The sequence below is a fragment of the Lycium ferocissimum genome, chromosome 9 (assembly GCF_029784015.1).
Source record: "Lycium ferocissimum isolate CSIRO_LF1 chromosome 9, AGI_CSIRO_Lferr_CH_V1, whole genome shotgun sequence".
In the NCBI taxonomy this organism is placed as follows: domain Eukaryota; kingdom Viridiplantae; phylum Streptophyta; class Magnoliopsida; order Solanales; family Solanaceae; genus Lycium; species Lycium ferocissimum.
The window spans coordinates 38991016-39006847 of NC_081350.1; the positions used below are offsets into that span (position 1 = coordinate 38991016).

At 36.3% G+C, this 15832-nt stretch overlaps 2 protein-coding genes across 2 annotated transcripts; one reads left to right on the forward strand and one right to left on the reverse strand.

Annotated features, from left to right (window-relative positions):
• Positions 1-1895: 1895 nt before the first annotated feature.
• On the forward strand, positions 1896-7037 carry LOC132030682 (luminal-binding protein). Its single transcript, XM_059420408.1, has 8 exons — positions 1896-2044; positions 3928-4195; positions 4271-4485; positions 4579-4821; positions 5191-5670; positions 5776-5930; positions 6040-6122; positions 6209-7037. The coding sequence occupies exons 1-8, from the start codon at positions 1999-2001 to the stop codon at positions 6705-6707; spliced, it is 1989 nt and encodes a 662-aa protein (XP_059276391.1). The 5' UTR covers positions 1896-1998; the 3' UTR covers positions 6708-7037.
• Positions 7038-7414: 377 nt separating this feature from the next.
• On the reverse strand, positions 7415-15666 carry LOC132030681 (glutamine-dependent NAD(+) synthetase). The gene is made up of 13 exons (XM_059420407.1): positions 15220-15666; positions 13455-13760; positions 13047-13270; positions 12777-12880; positions 12153-12287; positions 11706-11874; positions 10851-10986; positions 10273-10411; positions 9926-10102; positions 9485-9652; positions 8770-8865; positions 8533-8661; positions 7415-7835 (listed from the first exon to the last, which is right to left on the reverse strand). The coding sequence occupies exons 1-13, from the start codon at positions 15411-15413 to the stop codon at positions 7617-7619; spliced, it is 2196 nt and encodes a 731-aa protein (XP_059276390.1). The 5' UTR covers positions 15414-15666; the 3' UTR covers positions 7415-7616.
• Positions 15667-15832: the final 166 nt, after the last annotated feature.

Here is a 15832-nt window from a genome sequence, read left to right on the forward strand (position 1 = left end):
GTATTTATACTACTATGTAAAGTTTTTTTTTTTAATTTTAATTTTTATGTTTTTATTACATAGGGGGCAGGGGAAGGGGAAATGGGGGAGGGAATTATAATGTGGGATTCGAACTCTCACCGACAAGGTGAAAGTTCAGGTAGTCAACCAAGTGAGCTATTAAGTCCCTACTGCTAAAGAAGACTAGGCTGATTATTACAAAAATACCCTTAATGAAGTACGAGCCTTATTTGGTCGTCTTCTTTAGGGATGATGACTTGACTTTAAAGAATAGCCGCTTTGCATAAATAACCAGCATCGTCTCCCTCCGTCTTATCTTCACTCCACGCGACCAATCAATAATCGACACGTCATATGCTGTCCTATGAAGCTCTTCAAAGGTCTCCAAAGCCTCTCTTTGCATCACCATGGCTTGTAAGGCTCGGAGTTCCTTGGCTCGGCCTTGGATGAAGTATCTTGAATCATGTGTGCTCCTCGGGATCATATCACAGTACCACCAAAAAAGTTGTTGAGGTGAGGTAGCAAGTGCAAAAGTTAGTGAATATGAAGTAATTTTTTGTTGTGGGTACTATTTGAACTTGCAATATATATAAGATCTCGTTATCGTATCGTATAAAAATATTAAAATTAAAAGCAATAAGTGAATAAGTCATGAAATGGGAGTCTAGCTGAACTTACCATACGAACTACAGTAGTGAATTTTATTGCGAGAGTTGAAGGCAATAAAAACATAAGATATGAAAAATAACTACATCGAAGTTATTTTGTGGCAATCGATTCTAACTTTCCATAAATATTAATCTCCTCGCCAAGAACGATTCTAGGATGGGTGACCCGCAGGAAGTTTACAAGATAAATTCAAAAGTTATGTGGGCTAGAGTGTGGAATAATTGGAGATCATGAACGCGTTAGACTTGCTCGGCTCCGAATGGGTAAAAACTACTTATGGATTTTCAATGTGAAGGTTAGATTTTTGTGTTTTATAAATCCTAAAGGTTTTGCATTTTTAGAAGATTTACTAATATGAGAAAATGGTCAAACTAATCCTTAATATGTGTCTTGTTCCATGATCTTTATTGTATAAACATAATGGAAATGATCCTTAATGCATTTTAAAAGTAACCACTTTGGCCCCAAGCGTTATAACTAACGACATCTCCATCCTTTTGCCATCAAATAAACAGCGCGCGCACAACATTTATAAAAATAAAGTCTGAATCTTCTAATTTTTCTTGGAGCAAGCGCAAATTCGAAAAGACACTTTCTCAGTAAAAATTCCTTTTTGATCAAAGAGTAACCAGAGACAAGAAAAAAAAATTCTATGCTTGTTTTAATGTAAGATTAGGGGTTTTAATATGGGTTCTGATATTGAGAGCAATACATTTGTTTTATCGTTTGACAGTTAACGTACAATGCACATGTCGAGAGCCTTCGTTTATTTTGACAGCAAAAATAACAACAATCTTTACATATATAATTTAATATCAAACTGATCACTCTTTAAAATATTTCCATTTGATTTATATATTAAAATCCAAATAAAACCAAAGCCTACATATTAAACACCAGCATGTTGAACATTTTCTCAACTTATATCTCTCCATAATGAGATCCTAAGGCCTACTTGAAATCCCTTTCTCAAAAAGCCTAGATCCATTCCATCAAAACAACCTCATCCCAACACGTGTCAAAACATGAAATTCAACGGCCTTGATCATCCCAACAGAAGATCAATCGTCATTGGCGCAACAAGTTCACACTCCTCTTCCTATTGGTCCACGTCATCAACAATGACATGTACAATGTCACTTATTGAACCCGAAACTTTCGGGTATTGATCGAAAGCCCAAATCTCACTCAATTCTCTTCAGTTTTCTCAACAGTATATAAAGCTCTTCATTTTTTTCCTTCACAACTGAAACAAATAACTTAGAAGAATATATAACGGATCACATTGTGTTGTACATAGAGCATAGTGTATTGTACGTTAAGGAAGCTATGAGGCGAGGCAATTCTCTCGTCGTGTTAGCGATCGTTTTATTTGGTAAAAATCGCATTTCTATTCTCTTTTAGATCTGTTTTTTTTTTATTTTTTTATAGTTTTTTTTTTGTGAGATTTGATTTGTTTATGTTTGATGTAGTGGTGAAAATGTAGTAGATCGAAGATCTGTTAGTTTTTGTGTATATAAATGTAGGAAATTTACGATCTATGTCCATTTTTGAAAATATTTACGTTTCAATCTAAGTGAACTTTGACGAATAATTTTAAAATGTATTTTTTCAGTATATTGATTTGAGAAGAATTGCATCTTATAGTACTTTAGGTATAGTTTTTGAATATCTAAAATTTTAATTAAAATATTGAGTTGATCTATACATTTTAGCTTTGAAAATTAGTCACTTTTTCGAGATTTTAAACTATGTGAACTTTGACCGATAAATTTAAATGTATTTCTTTCATCATAGTAATATGAGAAGAATTACATCTTATAGTACTTTATTTATACTTTTTGAATATCTAAAATTTTAATTTTAAAACATTGAGTTGATCTATACATTTTAGCTTTGAAAATTAGTCAAATTGACTCTCGTATGTGTTTGTAGATTTGCATGCTTGATGTAATAGTTGTAGATCTGGTTATAGTACTCATGCAATGTCACATCTGTTTGAGGATTTGTATGGTGTTTTGTATGATTGATGATATGGCTTGTTTGTTTTTCCTCGATTAAGTTTAATGGACAAATTATTTAGTATTGGAATGGAAATCGAGGATTCGCTTTGGAGTGTAGGGCGGAGACAGTTTAATGTTTGATTGAAAGTTACATTGAGAATTTCAGATGTTTGTGGTTTTTGTCAAGTGGAAATAATCTGGAATGAAATTAGTGTTTAGGTGCTATATTATCTGTAAATATTCACAAACATTCATCATATTTTCACTGCGATTTGCTCCTGTTCGCAATTTTGAGTAATAAAAAGTTGTAGAATTACATCATCTTATCAGATGCTGATCTAGTATGTTAGATCATGGTGTGTGTCAGAGGCGTATCTAGGATTTCTAGAACATGGGCGCACCACTAAAAAGAAGGAAAAGTATTCAACATTCAACCAAGTGCACCATTTAGCCTTCTTGTAGCATGGGTGCCAACATATAATATTATACTAATTTTAGAAAATATATACATAAAACACCTAGTTTTACAGAGAGACCACGGGTTCGGGTGCCCCATATTTTAGCCTATAAATTCTTCCCAGTGTGTGTATTAGCTGTCCATGCCAAAGGTAGTCGGTTCACTCACACATGTGCTTTGATCCATGTATCTTAATCTAGTTTCTACCCTAGATTAGATTTCAACTTCAGAAACAGGGAAACAAGGTCACTGTCACGGTGACATTGCACATATCCTGAACTTCACATATGTATCTTTCCTGATTTTGGAGTAACAAGCTTATTAATATTGGTGTTTCAAATTTATACTTGCTAGAATGCTACCGACTTGGGATGCATATGGCCTGTGGTTCTGGAGGTTGCACATTTATGAGGATTGTTTTTGCCTATGGATACTTGTAGCTTTTTAATTTAGCTGAGTGAACCTTTAAATATGCTAAAAGTTCACTGTTACCAGTCTGAAAAAATTGCTAAAAGTTGCTGGTTTATGTTGTTAGCTTATCTATGTTCTATGGCCCTTTTTAAGTATGTAAATTGACTTGAGTTGAGCAGATTAGGTACAAATGATTTATATAGCTATGCCGGACTAGTTTGGGATTGATTTGTATTAGTTGATTGCTTGAGTGATTGATAGTGCAGACACACACACACACATACATACATATATTCCTTCTGCTGCTGTGTTATGTAATACGTTTCATATAGAATTTACAGAATCTGGTGAGTGTCATTTGTTATCTTACTCTTTTCCTTGAAACAGGATGCCTTTCTGCACTTTCCAATGCAAAAGAGGAGGCTACCAAACTTGGAACAGTTATTGGAATTGACCTTGGGACAACCTATTCCTGTGTTGGGGTTTACAAAAATGGTCATGTCGAGATTATAGCTAATGACCAAGGAAACCGTATTACACCATCATGGGTTGCATTCACTGATACTGAGAGGTTGATTGGTGAGGCTGCAAAGAACCAGGCCCCTGTCAACGCCGAAAGGACCATCTTTGATGTTAAAAGGCTTATTGGAAGAAAGTAATGACCAATCTCAATTAGTTTCATATGTTTTGTTATGATTGCGTATTTGTCGTGCTTAGAGATGCTTTTCAGGTTTGAAGACAAGGAAGTACAGAGGGATATGAAGCTGGTCCCATACAAGATTGTAAACAAGGATGGAAAGCCCTACATACAAGTCAAAATCCAGGATGGAGAAACTAAGGTATTTAGTCCTGAGGAAATCAGTGCCATGATTTTGACAAAGATGAAGGAGACAGCTGAAGCATTCCTTGGGAAGAAAATTAAGGATGCTGTGGTTACCGTTCCTGGTATGTTGTTATGAAGTCCTAGCTGTTCAATTTTTTGGTTTTCATTTTTCCTTTCCGTGATGATTGAGAGTTAACTATTTTTTGTCTCTGCAGCATATTTCAATGATGCACAAAGGCAGGCTACAAAGGATGCCGGTGTTATTGCTGGATTAAACGTTGCTAGAATCATTAATGAGCCAACAGCTGCAGCCATTGCCTATGGACTGGACAAGAAAGGTGGTGAGAAGAACATTCTCGTCTTTGACCTTGGTGGTGGGACATTTGATGTCAGTATTCTGACCATTGATAATGGTGTGTTTGAGGTTCTTTCAACCAACGGTGACACCCATCTTGGAGGTAAGGATCTATGGTATAGAAACAATTGAAATTTGAGATATACTACACTACAATTTTATGACCAAAAACTACTGCTAACCATAATGCTGTTAGGGTGTCGTGATTGTAGCTTTTAATGGGCTTCTCTTCTCACAACTTGATATTAATGAATGAAATGCTAAATGATTTTTTTATTGATTGCACATTAGTGGTTTTGATTTTTTGGAGGATCTTTTATGATAAGCTGAGGCATAGTTTTGGATTTTGACACTGCTGATTGTAAATTGGAATAGGTGGTCATTCTTCAAGTCAATGAGGAAGCTTCAGAACTGTCATCTTATGCGATAACTGTTCTTAGATTTTGTTTTAAATGTTCCATATTTCTTGCAGGTGAGGACTTTGATCAAAGGATTATGGAATACTTCATCAAGTTGATCAAGAAGAAGCATGGAAAGGACATCAGCAAGGACAACAGAGCTCTTGGCAAGCTAAGGAGAGAAGCTGAGCGTGCCAAGAGAGCCCTTAGTAGCCAGCACCAAGTCCGTGTTGAGATTGAATCATTATTTGATGGTACTGATTTCTCTGAGCCATTGACCCGTGCTCGCTTTGAGGAGTTGAACAATGATCTCTTCAGAAAAACAATGGCACCTGTGAAGAAGGCAATGGACGATGCTGGGCTAGAAAAGAACCAGATTGATGAGATAGTTCTTGTTGGTGGAAGCACCAGAATTCCAAAAGTGCAACAGCTCCTAAAAGACTATTTTGACGGGAAGGAGCCCAGCAAGGGTGTAAATCCTGATGAGGCAGTTGCTTATGGTGCTGCTGTTCAAGGTGGTATCCTTAGCGGAGAGGGTGGAGACGAAACTAAAGGTACATGATCTAATCAGTTTTCTTGCCATAATTTGCTTATTGGTTTTGATAATGGCTGAATTTGCAGCTTTTAGTGATTGATTGTGGCATGTTTCTTATGTTCAGATATTCTTCTCCTGGATGTCGCTCCTCTCACCCTTGGTATTGAAACTGTTGGTGGTGTCATGACCAAATTGATCCCTAGAAACACTGTTATCCCAACCAAGAAGTCCCAGGTCTTCACCACTTACCAAGACCAACAGACCACCGTCTCCATTCAGGTATTACTTTGCTTCATGTTTGCGTAATCCTATTAGCTCACTGTTCCAGAACTGTTCATTAATTTATGCTCTGATTCTCACTGGTTTTCTCCCCACTTTTTGATGACAGGTTTTTGAAGGTGAAAGGAGTCTTACCAAGGATTGTAGGAATCTTGGAAAGTTTGATCTCACTGGAATTCCCCCAGCTCCAAGGTCGGTTGTATTTCTTCTCTTAATTGCACACAACTTTTTGGACTCCTATTGGGATCTGAATTGGAATCTTGATATTGTTTGAACAGGGGAACCCCACAAATTGAGGTGACATTTGAAGTAGATGCCAATGGTATTTTGAATGTCAAAGCAGAAGACAAGGGAACTGGAAAAGCAGAGAAGATTACCATTACAAACGACAAAGGCCGCCTAAGCCAAGAAGAGATTGAGCGTATGGTTCGTGAAGCAGAAGAGTTCGCTGAGGAAGACAAGAAGGTAAAGGAGAGGATCGATGCCCGTAACGGTCTCGAAACCTACGTGTACAACATGAAGAACCAAATCAACGACAAGGACAAGCTAGCTGACAAGTTGGAAGCTGATGAGAAGGAGAAGATTGAGACAGCAACGAAAGAAGCCCTCGAATGGCTAGATGACAACCAGAGCGCAGAGAAAGAGGATTATGATGAGAAGCTTAAAGAAGTCGAGGCAGTCTGCAACCCAATCATCACAGCTGTTTATCAACGATCAGGTGGTGCTCCAGGTGGCGCTTCATCGGAAGAAGAAGAAGACGGCCATGATGAGCTGTAAGCTATTCTAAAAAATCTCCATTGACACTGCTGAAAAGATGCAAGAAATGAGGATATAGAATAGTTTGAAGCGAGGGTTAGTTCAAAGTTTTGTCAATTGTTAAAGCTATTCTGAAAAATCACCCTTCTTCGCTTAGTTTTTTTAGGTGAAGATTTTCCTGAAAGGATGTTTCCTTTCTTTGAGAACTCTGCTTGTATGTCGCTTCGATCTGTTAAATAGAACTCTTTAGACATTTTCTTTTAAGTGCATGTTTATGTATTTTATCTATGGATAGCATCTTAATTTCAGTCCTGTTTTAACCAAGGTAAAGTGGACGGCGTTTTCTGTTGATTAGAAGTGCCAATACTTGGAACTACTAATACCAAAGTTGCATAAATTGAAAACATCTGTTAGCATCACTTGTTATTATAGTATCTAAAATCGTCGAAAGGAAGTTCGTAACTAAATGAAATCTGACATTGTCCATATTAATAATGTAAAATCATAAATGTAAATACAATTGTTGTTGCACTTTATTAAAGATTTGAGTTTTAGTATATCACAGTACGTAACAAAAATGATAGGTGACTTGTCGAAGTCTGAGTCAAATCACACCAGCATATAGTTATTCTTTGCTCTGAGTGAATAAAAACTTAAGTTCCCATCATAGTCTGACAAACTTAAAGAAAAATGACAGAATTGATCTAAAAATACATTTAAATCAATCATGAGAAAAAAATCTTGTTTTATACAACAGATCGCAAATGATGGTGTTTTCATTATTGATAAGTGTTGAACTGATTTGGTTAAATAAAAGTAAAGAGCAAATTCGACATAAATTAGTCTATCTGAAGACTGAATACTTAGAAAGCATTGAAAATCCAATATCTACTTTCAGCTGCATTATGAGCTAAAACTATGAAGTTAGAATTAGAAGCCAGCTCTTGGATCACTCGAGCCTGCGGCCACAACACCCATCCCACCATCAGCCGTAACGTCAACCTTTTCTCCATCAGTCGATTTTGTAAGAGCAACTGTATCACCATTAAGCTCATTCACAAGTTCATCAATCTTGCGAAATTGATAAGGCCATCGGACATTGTACAGGAACTGGCGCAGATCAAACCTATTGTCCTCTGGCGAATAACTCTGCAAGACCCAAGAGAGAAAATGTTATATGCTTCGCTAGTGAAAGAGTGGTGTTAGGTGTTAGAGATTTATTAACATTATATGCTATTTATTTTTATTTTACTTGTATAGTATCGGTCTAGAATAAATGGAGCGATATAATCAATGAGGATTCTTATATGCCGGTAGAAAATATAAGAATATCCAGTACTTACTATTTTTATTGTGTAATGACGGTCTAAGATGAACTTAAATGGAGCGATATTATCAGCGAGGACTCATATAGCTGAATTCAACTTGCTTGGGATTGAGATGTAGATGATGATGATGCTTCTCTAATGAACAACACAGAACAAAAACATTACGATGTTTTAATCCTTTCTACATGGATATGGGAATGAGTAGGTATCGATACTGGATTTAATGTTACATGTATATGGGAACGAGTAGGTATCAGATACGGGCATGTATTAGTATTCCCATAAGGGCATTTGTAGACTTCTTACATATGTTTGAGGTATCGGTGAAGTACCTATCTACACCTGTGAAGGAATGAATATTGGACCTAACTCAACTAGAAACTAAGTCATAAGGAGAGGATTGCTCAAGTCCATATAAGAGACCAATTACCCCATCTCTAATGTGGGACTATTCTAACAAAACCAGACATAGAGACTTCAAGGCAGTAAAGGATCCACGCAACATAGAAGTGAAGTACCTCGGCATGATATGAAGGCGTCAGTACAGTCATCTTGTGTCTGTTGATGGAATAGTACTTAAAGAAGTATTTCACTTTGTCAGCCACCTCTGCAGGCGTCAACTTTGTACCCCATTTGTAACACAGATTCTGCAATATGATCATTCAGTACTAGTCAAGGACTATGAAAATCTGTGAATGAAATGATCCTACAGCAAGTCTGATTCCATAATGTCATACAGAATAAACAGGACAAACCTTGAACATTGATAGGGGTCCACAGCGGAAAATCTTGCGCAACCTTCCATACACTGAAAGTTCCTCATAGGTCATACCCATATCCACTTCATCCAACTGTTCCACAAATATTGTAATGTAAAAACTTTTAATTGCGCTTGATCACTTCTTCATACATAACCAAACTTTACATATTTAGTTAAAAGAGAAGTCAAGCACTTCCATTGAGAAACTTTATAGAATCTATTACTCACTCTATTCCAATTTATGTGACACTTTTCGCTTTTCAATATTCAAACTTCTTAATTTTGACAATGTGTCTGAACATAGAATCTTTAAATGATTCGAAATAAAATTTACATATTTAGAAACTACGTAAAAAATACTACAAGTCACAATAATTAATACTTTAAAATATTTAAAAGGCATATGAAAAAGTTATGGTCAAAGAATAACTCGTTTGACTCTCGAAATCCAAACACCAGTCACAAAAATTGGGACAGAGGGAGTGTTCTGTTTAGTTGAGATGAACTTGAGAAACAGGTGAGCCCAGGAAATCTGAGAAGTGATGGCAAGATGCCACTTAGAAAAGCAAAGACCCCCTTCGTCCAACCATAAGTACATGAGAACTCTCCAAAATGAAGGACAAGAAAATACTAGAAACAGGAAACAATGGTCACCTGCATTACTAGAATGCATCATATACTGAAAATTGGCAGTACACTGAATCTGATACCTGACTGTAATTCGAGCGTATAGGCTCCAATTCAGCAGTGGGTGGAGCAGCTTCAATCTCTGCCAGGGATGAGTAACCAAGATGAACAGCAGCCCATTTCAGAAATGTTCGAAGATCCATCTTACTGATACTTCCAATTGGATTTATATCTGCTGAACTACAATCATACTGCAAACATAGACAATTATCACCAGGATATGTGTTAGAGAAAAGAGAGAACAAAGGTTCAAGGAAAACCATGCAGCCAATTTGTTATTATCTGTTTATCGACATGCTCTGAGCATAGAAAAGCAAATAGAAGGAGAGTGCAGACAGCCCCAATTCAATTAAAACAGCACTACAGCAGTAGATACCCCAAAAATCCTTAGTTGACAAATCGTATTGTAGGATAAATGCTGTTAATAGTGACAAAATATTCAAAATAACAGAAGTTTCTTCTACCTTTGTTAAGTAACCACGTAATCCTTCATCCACATTGGAGCTACCCAAAACCAGATAAAAACCAGGTTTGTTATGGACCCATGGAAGCAGAGATGCTAACATGAATGCCAGGACCATCCGGACCCGAGCTTGAATGTTTTGTAACCCTAAATTTTCAATGTTTGATCCCCCATCTACCTGCAAAAAAAAAAAAAAAACAAGAATCAGGTCAAGATTGCACTGTGAGGTTCCTCTTAGTCCAATTAGTTGCCAAACAACATGAGGTTAAAGGAATCAGTTCCCACACAAATTGAATACATAAAAGAAAATAATTACATAATGGTAAAATTGATTTCAAACTAGTCTACCTTGTAGCGTGGACGCTTTCCAGTGAGTGTTTGAAACAGAGAGATAAGTGAAGAGACCACTCCATCGATGCTCACATTAAGATGCCATGATCCTATCTCATCAGCCAACACCTTTGCCCGAGTTGTTGTGGCTTCTGAACTGTCACATGCATACACTATCAACAACACTAGTTTGGCTCAATAATCAATTCAAATATATCTTTTTGTCAAACATAGATTACTGGGAAGAACAAGTGTTAAGTGCTCTCCGGAAGAAAAAAGAAGCCCCTAGGGGTTCTTCATTGAAGAAGACAACTATAATCAATATAAAAGGCCTGAAATCTTATATTCGATCATCTGCTTCTGGCGGAGATGATCATTCTCGCTCTAATATGCTCCACCATATAAAAGTAAAAAAAAAAAAAAAAAAAAAAAAAAAAAGAACATTTGCCAACTGAGCATTAGCAAAGCAACTATAAAGGAGTTAATTATTACTTGGAGATTCAATTCCATACCAATTAAGGAACCAGATAATACATATGGATCAGAACAGAAAACCTGAAAAGAACAAAATAATGGGACTTTTCTAATATTCTTACCTATTTTCAGATCCCATAAAAACAGTGTAAAAAATGCGTTTAGCAAATTCTTTGCTATCCGTTGGAAACTGACCATCAGTGTAATGGCCAATGCGAATGGCATCAGCTTTTATCTGCTTGTCGCCATTTGCAATTTCTGCATTGACATCACTGATAATTAAACTGGAAAGAAAACAAAGCTCAATAGTCTGCTTATCTTCAGACATGCCGGTCATGCTATTTACTTTAAACTTTTTTGATGAGATAGACACTACGGGCAGCAATGCAATTTATCAGTCAGCATAACATAAATGAAGACATAGTACATGTGCAAATAATACGATCGTACACAAAATGCTTGCCAGAGCTAGAACATGGAAAATGGCTGATCTATAGCAGAACCAGAACCATGACCACCAATACGACAAATCAAGGATCCTCCTAAATTTGGCCATACTATAGCATTTACAGTTCAGCTACGCCAAGAAAAGTTTAGATCCCAAGATTCTATAAGTGAATGATCATTCTTCAGAAACTTGTACATTTTAACAACGCAGAGCTCCACGCTCTCGTTTTTTAGAGAAAAAAATTACCAGATTTAGATCCAGGTAATAATTTGAGTAATCAAACAGCAGAACAATTATCTATCATTTTTCCACTGGAGGCTGTTGGTTCACGTAGGAAACTAGCACAAGGTTCAGCCAGCTAAAGGGGATAGGGGAACATAACGACTGCATTTTCATCCTGGACTCTGAAACTACGAAACTAACTATGTACTATGACAACAATACGAATGTCAAAGACTAGCTACAAGCACAGGAAAACAGCTAGAACACGACAATATAGATGTTTAGAAGGGCAGGGAGTTTAATAAACCTTTTACAACAAGCTGGCACATTGAACCAACTATAGCAGCAACGGAGGAACTATCAGCACCCCCAGAAAGTGGAAGCAGAAAACCAGATGCACCACTTCTTCTTAGATAATCCCAAAGCCAACAAGCAGGTCCAAGTGCTATTTCCTCCTCGGGAGAGTGGTATCTAATCTGAAACAGAAAGCAATTCACTAAGCAAACTTAATCAAGCAACTGAAGAATCCACAAGATATTACATTCAAAAATCAAAACAAATGGCTTAACCCAGTCCTTTTCACTATTTTTTATTTTGGCCAAGGTTGTGGAATAGACTTCAGATTGAAAGCCTGGCAACTGAATAGAGTCATGTGATAAGAGACCCACCCCGCTCTGCCCAGACGGTTTTAAAAACCAGACCTTACACACAATTTCGAAAAAAAAAAGAAAAAAAAAAATTCATACCAATTTACCTTGAGTGGACTTGAAAGTAACATTTGGAGGTCAAAAGGTTGGCAAAGCTTGTGAGGCACAAATACTTTAGAAACTTTAGCTTTACAACTTGCTTGCTCTTGAAAACTACTGACAGATGATCTGAGACTCGCAACCTGGTACAAAAGGGGAAAACGTGAAGTAAGAACCACTGTCATTTAACTAAACAGATAGCTAACACACATCAGATATTTCAGCAGCAAAAGATTTTACGCAATTATACATACAGCAATGAAGCCTCCACAAAATGCAAAATATGCTGAAGTTCCTATTACTGAATCATGTTATTTCTTTCAAAAACAAACTCTACATATCAAGATCTGGATCTTGCTTTGCAGGCATATCAAAACGTAACGGTTTTCCTAAAATTAGTTGAGCTACGAACAATGTGGAATCAGTAAAAAAAAAAAAAGCACAAATGAGCAATAAATACATGCAGATTCCGATGTTAAGTCGGATTAAGATTTACACATAATTGGAACCAATTTCATGGCATTAGTTCGGTAACTGCAAACGACTTAGGCATCCACCCACCAACTCGCAAAAGAGGAACAAGTTGATGATATAGCAACATTTTAGATATTGAGTTCAAATTTCTAGCATACCGCATCTAGATCAATTTGAGCAAAAACCATTTCAACATCCTTCAAGGAAAATTGTGAACCTTGTGCTACCATATCTCCGTTTACAACAACACAAGAACATCCATCTGTCAAAGGTAAATGAATGATGAATACACGGTCATAATAAAACTGCTAAAAAGGTTACCAAAGTTAGTAAATAAACAGTATTATCTTCATATCACCTGAGCTAAGAAATACAGGTTATATAGATTACTAATATGGTTATTGTGAGAACAAAAGCAGGCTTGCTACCATAATAGAGACGACCACCATCGCATCCCTGGTGATTACTGTACATGTAAACTCCCCCTCGAGTATGTGTGGCACTTATAAAAGCACGATTGCGAAGATCAAGCTTTCGTAATTGATGATGACTTCCACTTGCATTCATAAACACTTCAACACCATTCAACGCAAGCTCAGCGTGAGGAGGTAGAGGAGTAAAAAGTTCCTCACAAACTTCAGCAGCAACAGCTCTGAAAGCAACATTAAACCTAAGCTTAAAACAATATAAAATGGTGGGTAAAGAAGACACATAAATTCTGTTTTTGAGCCGCCCATTCCACAACAAGCAAGAGAAAGAGAGGCAGAAAAGCAAAAGGATAATTAAAAGCACAAATAGTATGAACTTGTACAAAGACTGGGACCACAGTAACATACGTGTCTAGAAACTGGACATAGCCATAACCAAAAGGTACTGTTGTCTGAGACAAAGCATCTGAAATTTCACTTGGGAGATGGAAGTCCTCAAGATGCTCTTTTTGTTTCCACGCCGTAAACCATCGGAGTTCTCGATAGTTTCCATCATTTGCTAGCCACATCTTTGGCCTTATCATGATTATTTTTCTGTTTAGGCACAACACTTGACAGTTGTAACGTTCTGAATCCTTGATAACAGGCATACCGAAGCTGCATAATATGCCATCAGTCCAATCTCCTAACAGTAGTTCTTTTAAGCATTCCCATCTGCAAGTTTGTGAAAACATTAAGAAAGAGAAAAGAGCTCAAATGTTCTCAGGGAAGCAAGCTATTCTCTACTTTTTCTGACGCCAACTTATCAGTAAGTGTTTCTTTTTAAACATCAACAAGTAATTTGATAATGAGAAACACTGATGATATCACCATAATTGTATTGTTGCGCTTGTTATCAGGGAAGGCAAAACAAAAAGAATTCCATGTCAAACGAAACACTAGCATATTACATGTGCAAAGTAATTAAGATTAAAAGGAGAGAAAAGACAAATATCTTAGCATAACACATCCTTCATCTATCTCCAAAAGGCCAAAGCAAGTCATGTCTATTTTAGTCAGTATCTAACAGCTAGATTGATGTGTGTACTTGTTATGGAAGAGTCTGTTTCTCTAAAAACTGCTAGAAAATTCTTATGCACCCAAAGCATGTCATTTTTACAGAAGATAAACCTGGCACACAAAAGTGGAAGACTTGGTATGTGTGTAACATATGGTAACAAGCTTGATCGCTCACGTACATAGATAGTGGCAATTTGTTACATTTTTAAAGCTAATGTCTGCAATTCTCAACTGGAAAAAAGAAGGCAAGAGCAAAAGATGTCCACATTCTATATTGTGCCAAAATTAATTCGACACTACATTTATTTGCTGCGCGTTTTTCATTTCGCAGAGCTCTTAGTGAGATTTATATGTATATGAAGTAGATCATATTGTTAAATGGTGTGAATCACCTCATCTACGCCATCTAAATTGTTACATAAGTGACCCCTTAAGCTTATTTTAGCAAGTTGAGGTGTTTGGCGAAGTTTTTAGGAAAAAAAATAAGTGCTTTTGAGTAGTAGCAGAGGTTGTTTTTAGAAGCTGAAAGAAATAGCTTTTCTCCGTAAGCACTTTTGGAACCTTCCGCCAAGCACAAATTGTTCCTCTAATATTACAAAAGTGTTTTTCAAGTTAATTAGCCAAACACAAACTGCTATCCTCTAAAAATGCTTTTCAGAAAGACTTGTGACAAAAAGTTTTTACTTTTTTTGCTGATTTTGAAAGCCTGGCCAAACAGGCGGAGTCCTCATTGAGGTGAAAGTATTCTGTTCAGTGAGACTCAAACACAAACAGGATATCTGCAGTCTAATCTAAAAATTGTGTGCTCTAACTCATCTTAAAGTTTGCATTTTTAGAGATGATACATATCTTAATTATCTAATTCAGGTATGTATAATAATGAGAACTTAGAAAACACTAGGCAAAGAAAAAAAAAAGGGAAAATTACAGTCAAATACCATTCGGTCATCTGATTTACAAAATATGTAAACACTTACGCTGTACAAAGTATATTAAATATACATATACTATGCATACTATACAGGCGAAGTGCACTATGCTTGGTAAACTGGATTGCCGAAGGGTACATTTAGGTAAGTTTTCCAAAAAAAAAAAAAATGAAAAAAAAACTTACGCATGAGCAACAGTATCGAGTTCCAAGAAATGATCTTCACAACCATAACCAGTTATTTCAAGTTCGGGTCCAAGCCTGATCATAGCACCCGAACCTTTAGCTTCGGAAATAGATTCCTTAATGTTTTTCAAATTACAGTCGAAATCCATTGCCCATTGGTTCAAATTACACGTAGCCACTTTCAATAGCCTCATCTTCAACTGTATATAAACAAATTTAAAGGTTAGATTTGATTTGTTTTGAGGATTGGAAATTGAATTTTTGTATGATGATGAAATGTGAGTTTATTGGTCCTGGTATTTATAGATGTTTGTGAGTTTGAAATATGAATTAATGGAAGAAAAAAATTTGGAAATTTGATTGGAATTGACGCACCGTTTGAAGGGTTTGTGAGTGGAAATTCCAAGTCTTTGGATATATTTGACTCTTTGAATTTTTGACACGTCTAACAAGTTGTAAGCATACTCGCTGTACTTTGAATTCCAAGTCTTGTTGATTTTTTATTCGAATTTTTGGGCGTTGCAACTTGCAAAATGGATAAAAGATTCTTTACAAAAGAAGAAAATATATATGGACAAAAGAAAAAAAGGAAGGATTTTAATGAGATTTTTTA

Bases quoted from the DNA above. Each gene is read 5' to 3' on its own strand.
- LOC132030681 (XM_059420407.1), bottom strand. From the start codon at position 15,413: ATGAGGCTATTGAAAGTGGCTACGTGTAATTTGAACCAATGGGCAATG. The intron at 10,103-10,272 runs GTAGACTAGTTT...TTTTTTTTGCAG, and splicing joins GAAAGCGTCCACGCTACAAG to GTAGATGGGGGATCAAACAT. The intron at 8,866-9,484 runs GTATCAGATTCA...TTTGTGGAACAG, and splicing joins TACGCTCGAATTACAGTCAG to TTGGATGAAGTGGATATGGG.
- LOC132030682 (XM_059420408.1), top strand. From the start codon at position 1,999: ATGAGGCGAGGCAATTCTCTCGTCGTGTTAGCGATCGTTTTATTTG. The intron at 4,196-4,270 runs GTAATGACCAAT...GATGCTTTTCAG, and splicing joins AAAAGGCTTATTGGAAGAAA to GTTTGAAGACAAGGAAGTAC. The intron at 5,931-6,039 runs GTATTACTTTGC...TTTTGATGACAG, and splicing joins AGACCACCGTCTCCATTCAG to GTTTTTGAAGGTGAAAGGAG.